At 39.7% G+C, this 21,521-nt stretch overlaps 3 protein-coding genes across 4 annotated transcripts; 2 read left to right on the top strand and 1 right to left on the bottom strand.

The window, feature by feature from the left end:
* Positions 1 to 1,252: 1,252 nt before the first annotated feature.
* On the bottom strand, positions 1,253 to 5,592 carry LOC129598115 (cytokine-like nuclear factor N-PAC). 2 transcript variants are annotated; one of them, XM_055495870.1, is made up of 8 exons: positions 5,431 to 5,592; positions 5,232 to 5,351; positions 5,006 to 5,146; positions 4,752 to 4,874; positions 2,723 to 2,805; positions 2,047 to 2,123; positions 1,846 to 1,917; positions 1,253 to 1,541 (listed from the first exon to the last, which is right to left on the bottom strand). In XM_055495870.1, the coding sequence occupies exons 1-8, from the start codon at positions 5,480 to 5,482 to the stop codon at positions 1,325 to 1,327; spliced, it is 885 nt and encodes a 294-aa protein (XP_055351845.1). In that variant the 5' UTR covers positions 5,483 to 5,592; the 3' UTR covers positions 1,253 to 1,324. The 2 variants fall into 2 exon arrangements, with proteins under 2 accessions (XP_055351845.1, XP_055351853.1); XM_055495878.1 differs by lacking the exon at positions 5,232 to 5,351.
* A 3,510-nt stretch (positions 5,593 to 9,102) lies between these two features.
* Positions 9,103 to 16,079, top strand: LOC129598829 (mothers against decapentaplegic homolog 4-like). The gene is made up of 7 exons (XM_055496905.1): positions 9,103 to 9,456; positions 9,563 to 9,876; positions 10,234 to 10,274; positions 12,698 to 12,970; positions 13,379 to 13,757; positions 14,334 to 14,684; positions 15,400 to 16,079. The coding sequence occupies exons 2-7, from the start codon at positions 9,613 to 9,615 to the stop codon at positions 15,682 to 15,684; spliced, it is 1,593 nt and encodes a 530-aa protein (XP_055352880.1). The 5' UTR covers positions 9,103 to 9,456; positions 9,563 to 9,612; the 3' UTR covers positions 15,685 to 16,079.
* Positions 16,080 to 18,347: 2,268 nt separating this feature from the next.
* On the top strand, positions 18,348 to 20,937 carry LOC129598835 (uncharacterized). The gene is made up of 5 exons (XM_055496918.1): positions 18,348 to 18,849; positions 18,990 to 19,133; positions 19,976 to 20,095; positions 20,327 to 20,395; positions 20,480 to 20,937. Exons 1-5 carry the CDS (start codon positions 18,778 to 18,780, stop codon positions 20,549 to 20,551), a joined length of 477 nt encoding a protein of 158 aa, XP_055352893.1. The 5' UTR covers positions 18,348 to 18,777; the 3' UTR covers positions 20,552 to 20,937.
* Positions 20,938 to 21,521: the final 584 nt, after the last annotated feature.

The following is a 21,521-nucleotide window of genomic DNA, read 5'->3' as shown; positions in this document are numbered from 1 at the left end:
TAGTGCTTGTACTAACTTTTTTACTTTGGTGTGTACTTTAATTTAGACTCTACGTTGTACGAAACTGACTACTCTGGTTTGGACTATGATGTAGATTTTAGGCTGTACTAACGCTACTACTCGGGTTTTGCTCTGTATTGTAGCCAATGAAACATTTGTATTGTACATCCGTATTGTAGCCAATGAAACATTTTAGTTCATGGTGAATTGGGGAAACCTGGACGTGTACGGCTGAATGATTCCAACTAATAGTGCTGCAATTGGCGTGCTAAAATACATAATAATCATAATGGTCGTAAGACTCGTAACCCGTTTTTATCCGCTTTAGAGGAAACTATGCTTAGGCAGTTCAGCCTACGCTTTTAAGAAACGTTTCTCCACTATGCTGTAGCCTATGGGCAATGCACCGCATCGTACGTTATAACGTTATTGTACAATTTTTACACGGCCAGTTTAATTTAAACACTTGTTCAAAACTTTTATCCATGGACTTTAAATTTTGTTCTAAAAAGTTTATTCAAAACTTGTATCTGTGGACATCAAAATGATGCTGCACCATATCTATACATAGCGCTGTGCGGCTTTGGATGCGGGATCTTCAGTTTATGAACTGCATTGCAATCATTGTTCACCGTTTCTGGAGATGGTACAGTTTACACTCCTGTTTTAGTAGAGAGGGATTTGCACTGCTCCTTACGGATGATTTGATACGAGTACTTAAACTGGCCTCGTACACGTTGTTCAGTAAAGTGACAACGTATGATGCGGTGTAACTTGTCACCGGGTGTGCACCACTGCACAATCCACAATAATACAGTAAGTACATGTTATTTAGTGTGACCTCTGCCTTGCATATCTTTAATTCAGAATCAGAGTCGAGTTCTTGCAAGTCTGCGAGTACGAAACTGCTCAAAACTGTTTCACAAGGCGCTTTCGTTCGCAGTGGCTTGACCAATTCAAAGCTGCAACGTTTTCAAGGGCGGTTGCCGTTGTTACTGTTTTGCCAATGAACGCAAAACTAGATAACACCTTGCGGGGCTACCGATCAATTTGGCTGTCATTCATTTCGGCCGCCATTCACTTTGTCCACAGTAACTAAGTTTGCGTTATGCATGAAGTTCTGTTCAGCTTCTGTTTATTGATTTTGCGCGCACTATTTTTTAACAACTTTTGAACTTTTACTGTCATTATCTTGTCTCCCATTCCAGTTGCTCTGATTTACACCTCGTCGGCCGTTTTATTCATGCAAAGACATTCCTGAAGAAGCTCAATTTTTGCGCAGTTACTTGACATGACTTACAATGCATATAAACTAAACGGCGTATTAATAGCGAACTATAATTTTAGCCACATTGAGACCAGTCAAACGTTCGAATGCGGCACTGCCATCTTCGGACAACTGAATACCAGACCGCTTTTGCCCTTTAACACTCTTCTTCCCGCAGTTGTAACCCCCTGGAACATTGAACCGATTTGACAAACGCCGGCCAAGGCTTTTCTTGAAGTTTGGCATTGGGGCATAATTTTTGCTCGCGCAGAACCTGGAATATTAAATATCTTAACAATGCAACGAAACAAAAGTAGGTAATTACAGTCCCATGCTTTCCATTTTTCTTTACAACCGATTCAGTTTCAGGACACACCTTTTCGTATTTAACCCCCCATGTTATTCAAGAAGCACTTCTTAATGTAATGCGCTATTTAAGGCTACCAATTTCTAATATTTTGCGCTCCATACTCGCAAAGCGAGTCATGTAACCTACCACATGTGGCCACGGTTGTCACTTTTAGAAAATGTATTCAGAAACTGATCGGTTGTTTGCTAAAACTTTATAGCCGTTATACCGTTCGAAGAACTGCCAAATCAGATCGCTCTTTAGTTGTGCTGTTGCGCTCGGCAAAAAGTTATCGCTAATCCTGGAAAACAGCAATTTTATTATACGTATGGAAACAACTTATAAGGACTAGGGATAAGGCTGTTGCCGTAGTAGGCACACAATACAGTACTATTGTAGTGGTTTTTGCAGCTGCCCCAAATTTGTTTACCAGCCATCCACTTCTTCGAAGGGAATGGTCTCCTTGCTTCGTCCTGTCGTGCTGCCCGACGCATCGGACATTGCATCCTAAAATCAATGTATCGAATATGAAAGTAAAGCACATACAAATGGTGTAAAGTTTACTTGGTTTTGTACGCTCCGAGCGGCCGGTATATAGTGGACATGTTACCACTAAGTTGTGACAAGCGCTGTTTAATCGTACATAATTGAACTGTCACAAAATTTGAGTGTACACTGTACAGCAAATTACACTTTGCAGAAATAAACAAATGTGTTGAAGTTCCGAAACTTACGCACACCATGTTTTACTACCGAAGTCTCCTCCCAATATCTTTCACCACCATCAAGCCCCGCACACCACGGTCACACCATGCTTTGTCCCGGGCCACCGTTCTTGCGGCGCCACCATGTACATAAACATACCGGCCGTCTCCGAACGCCACCTTATACTCGTAGTACCGAAAATATACAGTAAACGATGGTACATGTACCACTAATCTTTATGAGCTATGTTGGTATTTTTGTGTTTCTTTTGCTACTGGTATGAACAATTATTTGGCTCAAGACTTGGCCTCAGCTGTTGCCTTCCAAATCGGTTTTAAAATCAAGACAAGAAGATATTTTAAAGTTGATGATTTTTATTTTGCTAAGCCTCTAGTTTTTACCTGTTCTGACAATGGCGGAAGTTCATCGTCGCGGAGTGGACTGTGCGACGAATCCAGAGTGTTCACTTCCGCGGCCAACGAGGCTGTAACAAAGAAATCCGGTAATTTCAAACCAGCAGCATTAGGCTTGCAAGTAACAAAGCATTCTTAACGAATTTCTTTCGTAAATTCTGTCCTTTAAAATTCTGGTCCTAACCGACGGAAATGTTCTAATAAGAACTTCTTCGTTATTTTTTTGTGTTGCTTGGATTACGTGGCAAGAGAGCTGGCCCAGGTTAAGTAAGTCACGCTAACTTAATGTTTTAGTCGCAGTTAACTTAATTTTTTTTTGAAGTTTTACTGTATTGCGAACGTTACCGTTAACTGACCGTTATCGATATGCACAATGCTTTTATGGCTATCGCAAGATTGTTCTCCGTCGACCAGCATGATAAATTTCAAAAAAGGTAGTTTTTAAGAAATGTTACTGATGTATTCGGTAGTGTATTATGTAAAGTTTGAAAGGTCTTTAATTTTTAATTGAATTTTTTAATTACCAACATAGCTACTTAAATTCTATATTTCAGCTAAGTACTGATGTACTTTAATAAAGTAGGCAGATATTTCGGTGGTTCAGGTTTGCCGAAAGGATTTGTTTGTTTTAAAGGATCAGTTTGATAAAGTTTTTAGAAAAACTGAAACCGTCTGGCCGGGTACTGGAATATGGGCTTTCAGATTATGCTGACGGCTTTTGCTGAATCTGTACAGGAATGCTAGGTTGGTGTAACCTTTTTTATTTTTTGTGGTAATAAAGATCTAGAATTTGGAGAGCTACAGTCCCACAACAAACACTTCGACGTTACGTGGATATATCCCGAAAATGGTAGTGTTTGACGGTTGTGTGTCATGCACGCAACGGCGATAATCGACGGCAAAAGTGATTTAATTTAAAACTGGTTCCTTAACGGGCTCTGTGCATTGGTTAGCACAAAGCTTGGTCACCTGCTCACCTAGCATGTTTTATGGTGATCGTCCAATACAAAATGATTTTATCCTAGCGTCGTCTGCTTGGCCGGTACTTCTGTAGAAGAAGCGCAATGCTCTTTTTTTGCGCAATGCTCTTGTTAGAAGCGCAATGGCGCAATGTTGCTTTGCGATGGTCGGCTTAATTATTTCAATGTAATGAAAGCCACTTAGAGTCCTGGACTACTTATATTTTTTTAATTTTTTTACGTTGATTTTGGCAACATCGCTTGGTTAAAGATAACTAATAATAATCACAACTGCAATTTCGCTACATTTGCTGCCAACATTTCGAAACAGTTTTTTCTTTGGCTTTCGAAGCAGGAGCTGTTTTGAAAGAAATGAATACTATCTGGCCGGGTTTTCGACTACGGGCTTTCAGTATGTAATATTGGTTTTGGTCGGTCTTCTCTGGTTTTTGGTGGCTGTGGTGTATCCCATTCGGGGCAATATATCTGAATCTGGAAATCTGGATAAGGTAAGGCATGTGATATAGTAGCATTAGCACTAAGCAAATGGTCAACTGATTACTTGAAATGTCATTAGGATTGTGTGGTTTCACAATAAGGCTCAAATAATTTTTTTGTAGTGGCATTAGTCAAATTATGATGGACTGTAGTGACAGTAGCGCTCACCGAAAAAATTTACTTGCTGTAGTACGTGTTATAAAAAGTGAGTAACGTAGTGTATACGCACGTGGTGACCTTAGTGCAAACCTTAGTGCAGACGGGAGTGTGTACTGTAAGCCAGACTCCAGAGTACAATCAATCAAAGTTTTGGCCGTTGTTGCCCTCGTATCAGTCCTGTGGCGTATTCTTATATTAAAATTTTTCAGAGAAATCTCAGAAGATTATCGACTGACAAAATACTTAAAATTTTTGATGAAAATGTGTTTTATCTTGCATTCTCTCCTAATGTAGGGATACTTTGCAAATACTACCTAACAAACTAACTTTGCAAACACTATTACTCCTATTCCTATTACCTATTACTCCCTTTTTTTGCCTTTTTCAAATATTTATTTTACCTCGAATTTGGGAGACTCCCGATGCGATAACGGTTGCATCTCCAGTCTGTACGGAGTTGCCCAAACGAGCTTCTTGTTCGTTTGAAGAGGCCGGATCCTCTTCTGCTTGCACAGTTTCAACCACTACATAAAACTTAGAGTTATCATATTTCACTGATGCAGATAAATGAATAACTATCATGACATGCAGTGTTATAGAAGTATATAAAGTACTGCGGAAGAATCAGGCAAAAATCGTTAAACAAAAAAGGTACCCCGTTGTGAAATCGGAGCCGCAGCTGTAGGAGCGGCAGCATTCCCGTTGATCTTTAATGCTGCGAACTTTACGCACTTCTGCAGTTGCTCGTTGGACAGTTCCTTCTGGGACTGATTGTTCAACGTAAAAGGCTTTACCCCTATCAAGCAGTTCACAGATTGTTTTTTGCATCAGTGAACAGTGAACACTACGGCGCTTCATCATTTTACTGCTTTTCAATTTACCGGATTTAGGAGCCCAACCAAATTGTCCTGGTTTATCAGTTTCAAAGAACTGCACGTAGACACCACGATTTCTAGCGTTCTCCGGTGGCGTCTCCACGCACGCCGGCCAGCGGTTGTAACCTGCGTTATCTTTCGTAGTCATTGGATTGTCAATTGGAAAGCATGGCGAACCTCCTTTAGGAGACTTATGTAGCCATACCTTTTAGCTTTGCCCAGACGACTTGCCCAGTTGCAAAGGACACTGCTGACATTTTTGCAGTTACGCCGATATTACGCAGCTTAAAATTTAAACAGAGCGATGTAAAGATCACGCCAAATAAAATTTTCCCGTGACAGAAATTGGTCCTTGGAGAAATTAATCTAACCGTGGAGATGTTAATCTTGAAGATAGCAATCAAACGTAATTTGGTAAATAAAAACAACGGGAACATCACTGGAAAGCCGTAGCTGTGTCTTGTTCAATTGAGTGATTATGCCAGCCACTCCGCGGTCGCTAGCAGCCTGCTATACGTTTGCATGGTGACTTACTTAGAAGTTACAACGAGCAGAGCCCGCGAAAATTGAGCGGAATAGACAAAGCCATGGACAAATTATAACTCAGTGCAAAAATAAAAACTTAAAGGCACACCAACAACTCGCTGACGGTCATCTTGCTGACCGACAACTTGCTGACGACTTTTTGTTGACCGACGAAATGTTGACCCGACAGTTTGCTGAAACAACAGATCGCTGAACGACCTTTTGCTGACCGACAGTTCGCTGACACCGACGATTTGCTGAAGATATTTTGTTGAGTGACAGAATGTTTACCCGACAACTTGCTTACTTACTAAACTGCTGACCGACATTTTACTGACCGACGTTTTATGGAAATAGCGACAACTCAATGACCACAAATCTAGTCTGTTACCCATCAAATCCTTGTAGAACTCAATTTGGGTGATAATGTTCGGACACCACAACCACTTCTCCTGCTATTAGCAGCTGCCGGCTCAGGCAGCAATCTGACAATTCCAGTCGTCCATTTTTCCATTTTCCTGCTCGAGCAAGTACGAGTGAATTTCATAGAAAACCTGTGAAACAGAAGAAAACTATGAAACCTAAGAAACCTGAAAAACCTACGAAACCTTAGAAATCTAAGAAACCTAAGAAACCTGAGTAACATAACAAACCTAAGAAACCTAATAAAACAAAGAAACCTAAGCAGCCTAAGGAACCTAAGAATAACCTAAGAAAACTAAGAAACCTGAGAATAACCTAAGAAACCTAAGAAGCCTAAGAATAACCTAAGAAACCTAAGAATAATCTAAGAAACTTAAGAATAATTAAGAAATAAGTTAAGAAACCTAAGAAACCGGAACCGGTGTAATTATTAAAACATTTTTGACAGTTATTAATAAATACTTAATATCGACTGAGACAATAACATACTCGTGAACTTTATACGGCGTAATAAATGGCAAAAAGTTATATTTCAGTTATAACTGTCATAGTATTGCTTCCTTTTTCTGAAACCAGCAAAGATTCTAGTTTTCGCGTAAATATGGATAAAGTGCGTTGAGCTGGTAAGCAAAATGTCGGTGAGCAAGTTTTCGTCTTCTACAAGTTGTCGGTCAGCGAGTTGTCGATTACCGACATTTCGGTGACCGACAAGTAAGCTGTCGTTCAGCAAATTAGTTTCAGCAAGATGTCGGTCAGCCAGTTTGTAAAAAGCGAACTGTCGGTCAGCAAGTTGTGGTTGTCAGCAACAAGTGGGTCATCACATTGTCGGTCAGCAAAAAGAAGGTCATAGGGTTGTCATGCTACCATTTTTGCTGTTGTTTGGGCCACAGAACAACATTCAAACCACTTTCGTTGCGAACGTATTGAATAATGGTATTGCAAATTTTTATTTGTATTACTTAGTCGTTTTTTGCCAGACCTAAGAAATACTAAAAATTAAAAACGGCGTAATGGCAAGAAAAAGTACGACATTATTAAATTTAAGAATTTATAACCTGAAGAGTTTTTGGTTTTGTTTGCATCTGATTTTTTGCTGACATTTATCACAACAATTTTCTTAACCTTGTACGTTTGCTAAAACCTGCTGTCTTGAAACACTGGATTTGCGTAGATCTAAAGGATAAATTTCGGTTGATAAGGATTACTGAAAAGCAAAAAGCTGAGATTAAAAAGTTATCTTAGCATACCACACTTCTTAGTTAATTAAATGCATATGAATATGTATTTTTTGTTTTTAGCTGTTTTTGGAAATGAGAAAAAGGTTTGCGATACGCTACTTTTTACTTCCACTGCCGAGTACCAACGCTTTCAAAATGTGATGAAACTTATGTCAAAATTGTTTTGGAACGCATTATAAGCAATTATTCTGCAGGCTTAAAACTTCCGTGAACAGTACTATGCTATTATGAGCACTCGGGTTAAGACTGTGCTTTGAACTAGCATGACCACTTGGGCTCATACGCAGATCAAAACTAACATTTGTACTCGCGTTAAGACTCTCGTTAAAGCTTACACTAACATTTTATCTTTACAACCAAATATCATTTAATAAATAATTTTTTGTCTTCGCGAATCGTTAATATTGCGCTACACATAATTATTTTTTGCAAAATGCTTTATCAAAAAAACTTATTAAGCGGACGCTTTAGCATGAGAAAAATTCGGCACAAAGACAGCCTTTTTGCTTTGCTTTAGTTTAATGTATTTTTTAATCGCTTACGTTTTCCAACTTCTCAAGTTTTTTAAAACTTAGATTTTAAGCCAAATTTCACTATGCTAAAATCACTATATACCAAAGTGACCTTTGCCGATTTATCCTTATGCGGATTTATCCTTATGCCAAAATGTACGTATATCAAGCGGTTACCCCTGCGCAGATATCACTAAATAGATTTTCACCCAAACCTTTAAGTTCAGTGTTTTTAAAAAAAATAACGAAAATATAAATGAATTGAAAACATTTACGTTGCGAACGTTTATTTGAGTGATAGTTTTGCATAAGATTTGCAGAAAAAATTTGGAGTCAGTTCGTACGTGGATCTGCTAAAGCCAAGCAAAACGGTTGTTTAAATTTGACCGTCTGCTGCCCGTATTTTTAACAAGAGCTTTTAACAGAATGCTGTTCTTACCATTAGTTAATAACTGAATATAAACCTTAGTGATCATGTTAGTCAAAATCGAAGTTTTAACCCGAGTGCACACGTTAGTATCGTTAAAAGTTTTAATTTACTGGAGGTTGTAAGTTATATTTTCGTTTTCAAGCCCATTTTGTAGTTTCTGGCGTTCTTATTTGTGCAGGCGTGATCTGCAATGTCCGTTTAATTGGTTTGGAAAAAACCCACAGTTATAAAATTTGATTGCGTGGACTAACTTTATAAATACTGTGAGGCTTGAGCTGATGCATCGTCCGTTTGGTAGCCTTGTATGGATTTTTTTTTCAGTGAAAATTCTAGCACAGTCAAGGTAAAATATGTAGTGCACTAAGTGCAATAGTGAATGCAGATTTGTGGATCACTGTTGAGTTCCTCACATTTGGATAAGAACTAATCTGAAAATGCGAATTTACAATTACAATTTAAAAATTTGATTAGGTAGTCGGCATTCGGCAATGACTTTTATTTGGAGATCCTAAGTAAAAAACTTTGATTTTAGCTTGTTTGATCACAAACTTAGACTCCACAGCCACAATTTCCAATGGATTTCATACGAGAGTGGAGGTGTAATTGCTGTAGAGAGCACGAGACGCTAAGTGCACAAAATGAACCGAATTAGGTGAATAACTCAGATCCCAACCCTCCAGCAGGATTGGATCAGAGCACAGACTCACGTCGATAGCGGAAGTCAATGCAGTGAATGCATCGCGTGAGAACTGATCCATTCGATCCATTTTGGAGTTGTTTTATTTGGATTGTAATCTTTGATTAGTTTGCGACTTTGCGATTATTCCTTTTTATTTTTTTGAAGATTTTTAACGTTATTAATAATCTTTTACAGATTTTATCAAGTATCTAAGGGTCTGTTTATGAGATAAAGTATTAAATTTTTCCTGGTGACTATTATAGTTTCGCAATACACGACTGCACGTGAACTGTACTCGTATAGGTAGTTTTAATTTGCATGGATTTTTCGCTTCATTGATCCCGGAATCTGGAAGCTCTGAATGATCGTGGGGATTCGGGATCTGCTTGCGCGTGTATCGTAGCATAAAAGGAATCGAGTTTCGGTAGAGTACAGCCATCCCCGTTCCCCATAGCATCGATCTGATGGCTTTACCAGCCCGTTACGGGTGAAAAATTCAGCAGTTTTGTACTTTTGTTGTTGTTTTGCAGACATCTCCGTGTTTCTGATGCCCTTTCAGATTCCGCAAACGTGAGCAAAGATGACGGGATCGACGTCCGGATCAGCGAACGCCACTTCGCCAGCGTCCTCGGCGGACGCCTGCATCAGTATCGTGCATAATCTGATGTGCCATCGTCAAGGTGGTGAGTCGGAAAGCTTCACGAAGCGCGCCATTGAGAGTCTGGTTAAGAAGCTCAAAGATAAGCCAGACGAGCTGGACGGACTGATTATGGCCATCACCAGCAGTGGGAATCATGTTACCAAATGCGCTACCATTCCTCGTACGCTGGATGGACGACTTCAGGTAAAATGAGTAATGCCTAATGAGAAACAATAATCTGGCAGGTTTTTCAGATCGTTTCAATTTTTGATAAAGCCTTAATTGTTTGAGATCATTTGGCAGAATTCGCTGCGATAACTGAAATGTTTCTGCATGATTAAATTTAGTATTCAGTACATCCTTTAATTTAATCTGGAGTACAGTATGCTGGGATACTCTGTTTTAGTACAGTTACGATAATCAGATTTATACCAAGTGTTATGCGTTTCACACAAAGTTATTAAAATCGCCGGACTTAGCTGTTGATTTACATTTTTCGAGACTTCTTTTGGTACCATCAACTTGATAACTTTACTAAACCACTGCTTTTTCAAATTTCAGGTGGCTGGTCGGAAGGTTTTCCCGCATGTGATCTATTCAAGGTACTGAACACAAATTTGAGAGAAGCAATCATAAAATATGAAATTATTTTACGGGAGCCCTGTAATGACCATTGACACCAGTGTTGGCCGTACTACTTGCGCTTTAAATGCCTGTGTAAACTAAAAAGGGGGATTGTATGAGCAAGTCAGAATGATACGTTATCGGTTATACAGTCTGTACACAAATGACTATATAATATATAAATATTTTTGTAGAAGTACCGTTTTTGACCTTCAGTATTGTTTGGTAGCTTTCTTTAAGAAAATTTACGCGCGTGTTATTAATCTTATGAAAAATACGAGGCTCGACCCTTTTGGGGGAAATTTTTCAACTGCAGAAAGCCGTTTATATTCGGTAAAAAAATTCATCCCTTCAGTTTTTTCGGTTTACATTTTTTGATTCAGTGTTTATTTAGAATTCATGGATTACTCAAGTTTTAGTCACATCATCGCATGCTTCTGCAGATTTTTCAGTAGTGCAACCAAATGCGCTGATTGGGTACGGTAGAAATTGTTTTTGTTCGATGATTAATTTGAATTTATCCAAATAACCATGTACTCCATGACGAATCTATCTCATCGTCCTATCACATTAGTCTAGTTGACTTTTCGTGGTATCATTCTGGTAGCGGCAATAGATTCTGTGATTGTTTCTAGAATGAAGTGAGATTTGAAAGTGTAGTGTGCCGGTTTCTGAGTTTAGCCAAATCAGCACATTGAAACTTATAGGCAGTTTATCGACTGATTGTATATGCTATCTCAAAAAAACTCAGAAAATGGGTTTGTCTGCAAAGGGTTGACGTTATATTATAATACTGCAGCATCACCAGCTTTGGTCTTGTTGGAGATGTTTTTCTCTCTTGTTGATGCAGGCTGGGTAAGTGCAATTGGTCATCAAGGTTTCTTAAATGCTCATTAATGGTTTCACGACAATTTTGATGTTTCCCGTGGAAATTATGTGCTATGATGCTTGTATTTTTACGTTGCAAAATGTTTGAGCACAGGTGTTTTACAATAAAATAGCATTAGTATCAGTAGCTACTGGGAATACGGTTTAATTGCCTGGCACAGCTATTTATTAATAAATCATTTGTCAGTAAGCTAATAAATTGTAGCGTGCGCTCTGGTCCGCGATATTGTACTTGTTCTGGTTTGAAAATCAGTCAAAATTTTGTTTTCAGAACGCGCGCCAAATCCAATATGTACATCTGTAGAATTTAAATGAGGATGAGAACCGTTCTGTTTCAACTCGAATAGTCTAATAGTGCCGGTAATTTATGAAAATGATCTGTGATTTACAGAATACAGATAAAGTGTGAAATATACGGATAATTAAACCATTACCGTTTAAGTAAGTTTAGTACAGTAACTCAAGAATAGATAACGTGGTAATAATACCTTATTCAGTTACTTCGAAGTACAATATTCAAATATTGCACTTACAGTGAACGACAAAAAGAAGTTCATGGGGCGCGACCGCGCACCGAACGGTCGATTTCAACTTCTTTTTGTCGTCCATTGTACATGTTTGAAGAACAAATAATTTTTTCATCCTGATGAGTCCATACGGCCCATACGGGTGACACGACCATATGTGTACCGCCACAGCTCGTTTTCCGCTCTTGACATCATCGACATCTGCATGAACAAAATTATCACAAATCAGCGGTGTGTAATTTATAACAACGTTTCGTGTTTCAAAAAACTTTATAAAGAAAATTCAGATTTATTTCGAAGACTGATCAAAACTGCGTTTGCAGCGTACAATAAAAATGTGCTAGCAGCTAGAGCGATACCTTAACAACCATTGATTCTTGTTCATCAGTAATCCGACTAATCCTTAAAGAATGATTGACAGTTGCCGTAATTAAAATCATCCCAAAAAAAGACAATAAAAACACAATTAGTTTACACTTAATAATGCGGCTCTTATTACAGATGCAGCATTCGAATACGTGTTAATTATTTTATTACTTACACAGTTAAACTAGTGGTATAAAATAATCGAAATAACTATTGTGATCGAAACGAATATCGACTGAGGCTCACGAGAAAAGTACATTCCAAAAATTTTGGCATGGTGACAGCCTTAGACGCATCGGGCGTGTAGTGCATGTTTCCGCTTTCCAGGCACCTCGAATGCCACTGTTGCAGTAACGAAAATTCCAGAAGAAATGCGTTCCTTATACCGCAGATATTTCGCTTTCTTTCACAACGGGCTGGACTTTCTGCCGCTTGTTGCCGTAACCTTTTGATGAAAGGAAGAGTTGTTGTCACTTGTTAGTGCGGCTAACGTATGCATTGTGTATAATTCAACTTATGTAGAAGCTTATAACTCAACTTATGCTTCGTATTTTAGTGAATTTTTTTAAGGGGTTTTCGTTTTAACTTTTATGACTTTGTCAGTTTTTCCATTTTGTTAGGATATGGCGGTGGCCTGATGTGCACAAGAACGAACTGAAGCATGTGCAAGGTTGCCAGTTTGCCTTCGACCTGAAACTTGATAACGTCTGCGTCAATCCGTATCACTACGAACGCGTAGTGTCTCCCGGCATTGATTTATCCTTGGGTGGTTTGGGAATGCAGCAACAGGGACAGGGTGACGATGATGGCTATGAAAGCCATGAACCACCGACGTCGGCACATGCTTCCGGATCATCGGGTCTGTTCGACCTGGCGTCTCCCACGCGTCCGAGGTCAGTACTGAATGTTGGTGGTGTTTTCTGACGAATTCCAGTGTCTCTGATAATCTGCTGGCAGTGGTTACCTTTCTGTTGGCTGTGTGATGAATTCAAAAAGCAAACTTGCGTTAGCACGCATTTGGATAATTCGCGTAAGCTCGTAAGAATTTTTCTTCCTGTACCAGTCTTACAAAATGCTGAAAATGTAAGAACGTAACCTATGCTATTATATATACTGCAGCCCAGAAACGGGCGTTGCCGGACAATCTGTCCCCAAAACTATGGATAACAATCTTAATACATAAGTTGAAAGAACGCAAAAGGAGACAAACACAGATCAACAGAGCCAAAGCGTTTTAACTGGCGGCTCTTTTATTGGAGCGGCTCGAGTGCACCACGGTACATGTGATCCTTTATGTGCAGGGAGAACTCCATCCTGTCGGTGCAGTCTAGTACGTCCGAAAGTCGCAAACCAACGGCCAATTTAGCTCCACACCCCTCAATGCCCCGCTACGATCACTCTCCACACGGCCAGTCCAGCCACGCCATGTCGCCGACATCCTCTGAACAACTGTTCCCACCGAGCGGCACCGGCCTTGTTGGGCCGCCGCTCTCACCGGGCTACTGGACAGTGTCAAGCCAAAACAGTGCTGTGGCCCTGGAATTGGCCGATCCCATGATTCCGCATTTGCGTGCTCAACAACAGCAGATGTGGGAAGATGCTCGCTTCCAGAACGCCATCATGACGCAGTCAATGCCTGAGTTCTGGTGCACGATTGCCTATTTTGAAATGGATCAACAGGTTGGTGTCGCAAGGTGCTCTCACTGCTGTGCTGGTTTGCTAAAACGTATGCATTTTGGTACGTTTGGCGGTGTTGTATTGTACTAGTGTATAGTGCATTAACGGTTAACTGTAGAATGATTTGAAATTGTGAACAGTTACAGCGGCAAGGACTGACCTTTGTTGAAAATTTTGGCTCGGGCATATGCTCTATTGTGTTGATGTCCATTGATATCCCGGTGCGAGCGTTCAGCATAATTCGAATTCAACGGCTGGACTGAGACAGTTCCAGAGTTTCATTTTGAACCTAAGAATAAACAACACGTAAAATTCATTATCCGAGTAAATTACTTACTCGAATTCAAAATCTGCTGAAATGAGCTTGCGCACCTTTTTTTTACTGTTCTCAATTTCCCAAAAAAGTGATAAAAGGCATAAATAACGTGTTTATTGTTTAGTTCGAAATCTGCAAAGTACAAGGCAACAGTTTTGAATCTGATTAGCATACCTAATTGCTATGCGTAAAAGATCATAATAGTGTGACACTACGTAATAACGTTTTGCTGAATATGGACAGTTCACATTTGCGTCGTTCAGGTGGGAGAAACATTCAAAGTGCGATCGGCATACACAACCGCATACGTTGATGGATATGTTGATCCTGGCCATCAGAATCGTTTCTGTCTGGGTCCGCTGACAAACGTCCATCGGACTCCAGTGGTGGAAAAGGCTCGCCTGCATATTGGCCGGGGAATTGAGATTGCCACCAAACCTGACGGAAGTGTGTGGTTGAGCTGTTTAGGGGACTACAGCGTCTTTGTACAGAGTTACTATTTGGATCGAGAAGCTGGCCGTGCTCCTGGCGATGCTGTACATAAAATACATCCTCATGCGCCCTTACTGAAAGTGTTTGATCTGCGCCAGTGTTATCATCAAATGCTTCAACAGGTAGCTCGTATTGTTTTACCCATCACATTGTTTTCTGTAATTCTGCTATTCCTGTGTAACTAGTTCTGGCTTAACTTGTTACGGCTACTAGTAGAGAATTACAGTATAATTTTTTGCAACTGAGTACGTATATAATGAAGGAAATAGCTATTGTCACCCCCTACACGACCTTTTGACTGTTGTCACCCCCTTTTTTCAATGAAACAGACACCCCCTTTAACTGTTGTCACGCCTTTTCACACGCCCTTTTGGCTACTGCCACCACCTTTCAATTTATTGGTTATAAATTTGCAACAGCGGCTCTTTTCAGTTCTGTTCCTGCCACTACCGGCAGAAAAAAAAGCGCGAAGCTTATTGGCACTTAATAGATCACTAAAATGCGGCCTTATGTTTTGATACTGAGTGGCTTCTTCAAGATTACCCCTCCCTATGTTGTTGCTGCACGCGCGGAAACTGAACTCCGGTGTCCTCGCTTCCGGTTCAGTGGTGCCGACAGAACTGGTGCCGAGTTTTACCGGCAGCGCAGAGGCATAAGCAAACGGCTGCCAGTCTTTCCGCAGTAACAGCACCCAACGGCGCCGGCACACACACTATAAAGAAACTGAATTGTTTTCAAATAAAAAAATTTTATTATTTGTCTGAAAACGCTGATCGAGTGCTCATATTTTCGAAACATTTTTCGGTAAAAAGATGATTATCGTTGTTTTGATTTAAGGTGGGATTAGCCCAGGCTGTGGTGCAGGCTCAAACTGCCGCTGTGTCGCCCAGCGATGCCGCCGGGAATCGCACAGTGGGCGGCGGGATTGGTGCCGATGATCTCCGTCGTCTGTGCATGATTCGTCTGAGCTTCGTCAAAGGCTGGGGCCCAGATTACAATCGGAAGACTATCAAGGAGACACCCTGCTGGATCGAGATCCACCTAAACCGTGCCCTGCAGTTACTGGATGAAGTACTGCGTAATGTTCCCCTACCGGAAGCGCGGAGTGGCGAACTGTTCTAACGAAGTGTAGTACCTGGAATGTTCTGTAAATACGGTAATTAGGTGACTTGGCATGGTATAGTTGTGTTGCAGTAGCATATACTGTTGGAATGTGGTCGGTAGAATTAGTATTTACTTCTGTGGTCCATTTTTCGGTAGTTCTTTATGTGTCATTGGTCGTAAAGCGTTAGTTGTTGTCGATTGTTATTTTTGTTAGTAATCGTAGCTTCTTCTGTTTGTGTGTAGTTATGCCGCATGCTTATTGTTAGTTTTTAACTTTTACAGTAAATGTTTAACTTAGTTCATTCTTTGTCTGGTTTCAGAAAGCATGTTATAAATATAAATATTATGATTATTATAAATATAGATATGTACTTACATAAGTTATGGACGTTAACAATAAACTCCTTATCAGATTTTGTGACAACTGTTTCGGTGTAATGCCCCTAGAATACCATATTCATTTAACTGATTTAAGTACTGTATAAAGTAACACCTACTAACTCGTAATAGTACTCGTACAACTTTAAGAATCCAAATATAAACGTACAGTACTTATGGGCAATGTAAAAACAATAACGATAACATCTAAATAAAAACATCATACATGTAAAAACAATAACGATAACATCATAACAGTTGAATCACTTTTTAACACTTGTACCAAAAAGTGAAAAGTCCCCAGGTCTTTTAAACTCTTTTCTTTCTTTCTAAGAGTACTAATTAAAACTGGCGTAAAAACGAAATCTGGCAAGCTGGCATGCCGCCCTTTTCCGAAAGAAAATGGGCGAAGTATGAGTGTTTTGGTTTATTGTAATAACAACATCGAAATTAATCGCTTTATAACAGAGCCGGCAAGTGAATGCCTCCGCATTCTTCAAGTGCAACTCTACAAATGTAGTGGTACAATTAATACTGTACTCAAACTGTCTGGCATTTTATTGTTAACAAGTAAGTACTTAAAAATCGGGAGCATAAGTTCGTCTAAAAACAGAGCGTAAGTTCGTCTGGAAGGGTCTGCAAAGCCAGTGTGAAAAAAACTTCTGTAGATACAAAGGACATTCCAAAAATAATTTTCCCTGTTTTACCTCTCCGTCAGCAGAAATGATATGTTTTTTCTTGGATAAACCATTATGTAACCTATCCGAGGAAACGACAATTAAAGGTTTCGGTGAAGAATAGGGAAAACGAAAAACCGAAATCCTTGAGGTACGTTTGCAGTTTTTCAGGTCCTTTTGGAAATCATTCTTTTATTTTCAGTTTCGTCTTTGAAATTATTTCGACGATTACTTTTAAGTATCAACTGCAAATAGTGTTAGTGTTATTACGAAGTTAGCAGAACGCTTTGAAAAGCTCCGAGTTTGAGGTAAACATTTATTTTTTGTAGGACACCAAAGTTCTCGGTTTTTAGCCTTCTCGCTTCTGTGAATACATCGTTCCATGTATTAAAAGAAAACGCATTTTATGGCCACTCGTGCGCACCTAAGATACCAAAGAAGAAGAAGTTTACTTCTCACCGGCACAAATAAATTTTTTAATGAATTTTGTCACTTTTTTACCGTAAGGAAGCTAAGAAGCTTTCTGTTTTTGGTACCTACTCCCAGACACTTTCAATTTTCCCTCAAAAGCGGATGGACCACATCATTTTATTTTAAAATTTCTTTTGTTAGAAGAAAGAATTTCTAACGTTACCACATTTTGTGTTTCTCAAAAAGTTGGCGAGGCGATTGAGAAAAATTGCAAAATTAGTCCGCGGAAATCACGGGAAAAAGTGCGTAAGACCCTTCATGGTTTTCTCCGCAGTTTTTTTCTGTTTTAGTGGAGTTTAGGTGAGTTATGTTTTGTTTCGGTTCCTTAGTGAAGGACTTTTCTAACAATATGGCTAATAAAAGCTGAATGCGTTTTTGAAGGGAGATACAAAGTAGGGAAAATCATTTTTGGAATGTCCTTTGTAATAATCACAAGTGAAGTTCGCAACGCTACTAGTACTACTCGAAACGGACTTTAAATGTGTTCTGTAAGATACAGAGCCGGGAGTTCTGTAAAAGTGAATCTACCAATGGTACAGCGCTGAATCTTATAGAGCGTTACAGAGCAACGAGACCACGGTTTCTAAAGCGCCCAGTTACCGCAGTTGAATTGGTCAACGATTTATTCATTTTCACAACAATTTTGTGGCAGTTTCCTTTCTGTTTTTCTGGCGATCTGAAGTTTTGTTAAGTTAAGAAATCAAACGACTGGTGAAGAAGCGAAAGGCCATTGCATGTAAAGTACGCTGAGGTATTCCTCGCGCTGACGGCTATGGCGAAGCTGCTTGTTGCCACGATACAAATTCAAACATGCACAGTCGGAGGCAGCTAAAATCAGTGAACACAGCAGAACTGGAATGTTGATTCGATAGAAACAATTAAACTCCCTTTAATTACACCCTCAAAACTTGAAAATTAAAAATAGGACTTGGACGTACAGCGGACTGTGCACCCACATCTAAAATAACTTTGACGTAGCAAGAAATGCGAGTTCTGTATCGTAACGGAGCTAGGAGAGTTCCTTTTAGATACAGAACACTTTAACTCGGCCGTCCAATCAGAGGTAGGGGGGTGTGATCGAAAAATTACAGAACTTCCGGCTCTGTATCGTACAGAACGCATTTAAAGTGCCTTTCGAGTCTAGCTACTGTATGGTTACTGTGCTCGGAGCCCCTTAATCATGCAGGAATTTGCATTCCGGCCTGCACTTTGCATCTCACCCTGAGCCGTGTGGACACATAAAAGCGTACAACAATGGTAAATCCCCACATGAACGGGAGGTGGAGTTGTATGACCGGATCCAATCAAAGGCGAGCGATCCGGTTTCCGATAACAATCCCGTCCATACAGAGCTAGCCATGGGGCAAGGGCCAGTGTGCAAATTATTCCGCGTCGAACTTTTACAATTTAGTAGCAATTTAATGCTGTTTCCTGTTTCCTTGAAATTTTCACTTTTGGGATTTTCATTATTACTGTAACAGTTGTGCTACGCAAAATTCAAAGTGAGATCGTTATTTTATGAACCACTAGAACTGCATTCGTGATACCCTGAAGAATAATCTCATTCTCAAACCAATCCGCAAAAATGGGTCTGATAAAATCCTGTCTGCTGTGCTCTCTGAAGACAGGCTGCTTTTTTGCAGCATTCTACACCTTCGTAAGTATACCGACTGCGCGACTTAACCAAATGATACGGTTTGGCAAATCGTTATGCAATTTAACTACTCGAACTGACTTTATTGTGTTAAAATTAATAATTATTGAAGGAGAAATATGAAATATATTCTGCATTTTCAGGCCCTGGCCATCCTTCTGTTGGTGTTCAATGTCCATGACTATTGGGTCGTTCCCACGTACATCGCCTGGTCACGCATCATCAGCTTTATTGGAGCGGTTTTCCTGTTTATCGCGGCAATCGCTCTGATAATTGGATTGTTGAAGGTGCATGTAGTTTTAGTGAAATTAAACCGTATACGGATGTCGGCAAAATTACGTATACCGTATATAGACATTGGCAAACGAGGTAATTACGATCAGTAATTTTTCTCTGCTAGTTTGCACTCAACTTTGCAGACTGCTCGTATAAAAATGATTGCTGAATTTGTATCTGCAATTTGCAAATCCCTGCGTTTTTGAAATGCTGTAGCTTTCATGTTATTAAGTAAGTACTAACAATTACACTGAATAGTCTAACTGGTAAACGGTAACCCGTAAGTATTACCAGTGTTCGGTAATATAAATAATAATATATTAGCGCGGCGCAATTTAATTTTGTAACACTAGAGTAGTAAAGCTTTATGTTATTTTTCAATCCAAAATGTTTCCGAAGTGGAGTAAGTAGCTTTTAAATTGAATATAGGATGACAGTAGGATACGGTAGGCAGTAGCTACTAGTTCTGTTTACAATTTTGGCAAATACGTTTTCGGGTTTCTTGTGATGTTGTTTCCTGGCAACGCTAAGGCGTGTCTGTTGTGCTGTTTTCCTCGTCTTGCGGTCTGACTTGCCTATCAGTGCTGTCAGGACTTCGCGAGTGAGTACTGTATGTTCGTATCATAGAGCTAAGCTACTCAGATGCCGGCATTCCCATAGAAATAGGGATTTTTCCTTTTGCGCAGTACACTTGAACCCTAGCTCGTATCAACTTCCGGTTCAGTTTTCACATGATTGACATTTGTGACATACTAGTGTGCGTTGACTGATCACCTCTTGGTTGTGTCAACCATGATGTAAGACCGTGAATGTTGATTTAGTATTGCATTCACGGTGGTTGTGATCTTTACAGAATAACCCGGGCTGGCTGAGCGTGTGGATCATCATCTTCCTGGTGTATATCCTGTACCAGATCGCCTTCGTGTGCTGGAACATCTACTACTACACATTGACCGAGGCCAGCTCAAGTCAGGTAAACCTGTCACATCTGCAGAATCCATGCTTCTGTCGTTTGTTAATTTCTCGCGATGACAAACTAGCATTCTTATTAAGCCAGCGCCTTATCGGTCCACGCTTTCAGTAAAAACGATTTCTTGCACTTTAAGCTGTGATGCTATCTGTCGTCACGGCACTGACTTGTGAGCACACCGTTATTAACCAATAATGAATAAACAATAAAGTACATGTTTGCCTTTTTTATTAGGTTCCAGCGGATATTCGAGCTTCGTTTCTGGCGAACATCATTGTATTCGGCATACTGATCTTCTTTAACGTAAGTTGCTATGCCGGAGTGTCTTACTAGCATTTACCGTAAAGCAAGGGCGTTGTTAATTTTGAGCTTGTTGCTACCTTTCAGATTCTTGCGCTGATTGCGGTGCACAGCGAACGCGAGCATATGGGAGGCAAAGGTCTTGTTGTTATGGCTTAACCGCCGTAACTTGTTGAAGCAGTGCAGACGGAGCGGGACGATTGAATACTCGAGAAGGAAAATGCTCCAGTAACTACGAATGGTTCTTTGAAGAGCCCGCTGAATGTTTTACTGGTATTTCGACATGTATACGTATTTAGTAAGTATATTCCGTGCTTATTGTTAGCCTTATTTTATTGCTGCGCGTTGCAAAACAAAAAAATCAAACGTGAAGTATTTGTGTAGTAAATTCTTGTGACTAGTATTAATAATGTCAGCATACTCCTTTGTTTCCGTATTATTGGTCCAATGATTTTTTGTGGGATCTGTACAGAGTACGCAATCTCATTTTGTACGTTCTTGTTTCTGTTGGATATTTTGCACAATCAGAATAAACTGTATTCTTGCTTTGTGCGCGATTATGAGCAGGATATGACTTGTGATATTTAGCGACGCGTTTCTTTTGTATTACGACGAAAACTGAATCTAAAAGATATTATTATTCAAGCCAGAAAGCCATTTTTAACAGACACGTCAACACAATGCTACCTATCTCATGTAGAATTTCGTATGAAGTACGTTATTTATGTGTAATTATTTCTCTTTTATAAAGTTTTACTTACCAACTGCGCGAAATTCAATCCAGTGTAGTCCCAGTAAAGTTTATAGATAACAGAAAATCTGGGATGAGCTCATGAACGGATACCCAAAATCAGGATGCAACTTCATTCCGAGCTGCTATGACCAAGGATAACTCAATGAACAATCAATCACCATCTACCACATCAAGTAAAAAACAAAATTGTACTATAACGTAATCAGATTCAGTACTGCGCGGTAAAGTACTTACTATACTTTGAAACAAGTAAACTAAGCCAACCGCGAGCGGTCAATATGACGATCAGAATCACAACGGAATAGTGGCTAGAAGCCGAAGAACAGTGAATATCACGTACATAATTAATAGTTAATTCCGGTTTGTCCTTTGGAT

The sequence above is a fragment of the Paramacrobiotus metropolitanus genome, unplaced genomic scaffold, assembly GCF_019649055.1.
Source record: "Paramacrobiotus metropolitanus isolate TYO unplaced genomic scaffold, Prichtersi_v1.0 Parri_scaffold0000003, whole genome shotgun sequence".
NCBI lineage: Eukaryota > Metazoa > Tardigrada > Eutardigrada > Parachela > Macrobiotidae > Paramacrobiotus > Paramacrobiotus metropolitanus.
The sequence above is the reverse complement of the archived record's forward strand: the minus strand, read 5'-3'. Positions and strand labels throughout refer to the sequence as shown.

What these genes read in the sequence shown, in the direction of transcription:
- LOC129598115 (XM_055495870.1), bottom strand. Translation starts at nt 5,482, where the DNA reads ATGTCAGCAGTGTCCTTTGCAACTGGGCAAGTCGTCTGGGCAAAGCTA. An exon ending in CGTCTGGGCAAAGCTAAAAG is followed by an intron (nt 5,352 to 5,430) that starts GTATGGCTACAT and finishes AAGATAACGCAG; the next exon opens with GTTACAACCGCTGGCCGGCG. An exon ending in GGCTCCGATTTCACAACGGG is followed by an intron (nt 4,875 to 5,005) that starts GTACCTTTTTTG and finishes AGTTTTATGTAG; the next exon opens with TGGTTGAAACTGTGCAAGCA.
- LOC129598829 (XM_055496905.1), top strand. Translation starts at nt 9,613, where the DNA reads ATGACGGGATCGACGTCCGGATCAGCGAACGCCACTTCGCCAGCGTCC. An exon ending in CGCTGGATGGACGACTTCAG is followed by an intron (nt 9,877 to 10,233) that starts GTAAAATGAGTA and finishes TTCAAATTTCAG; the next exon opens with GTGGCTGGTCGGAAGGTTTT. An exon ending in GCGTCTCCCACGCGTCCGAG is followed by an intron (nt 12,971 to 13,378) that starts GTCAGTACTGAA and finishes CTTTATGTGCAG; the next exon opens with GGAGAACTCCATCCTGTCGG.
- LOC129598835 (XM_055496918.1), top strand. Translation starts at nt 18,778, where the DNA reads ATGGGTCTGATAAAATCCTGTCTGCTGTGCTCTCTGAAGACAGGCTGC. An exon ending in TGATAATTGGATTGTTGAAG is followed by an intron (nt 19,134 to 19,975) that starts GTGCATGTAGTT and finishes TGATCTTTACAG; the next exon opens with AATAACCCGGGCTGGCTGAG. An exon ending in GCATACTGATCTTCTTTAAC is followed by an intron (nt 20,396 to 20,479) that starts GTAAGTTGCTAT and finishes GCTACCTTTCAG; the next exon opens with ATTCTTGCGCTGATTGCGGT.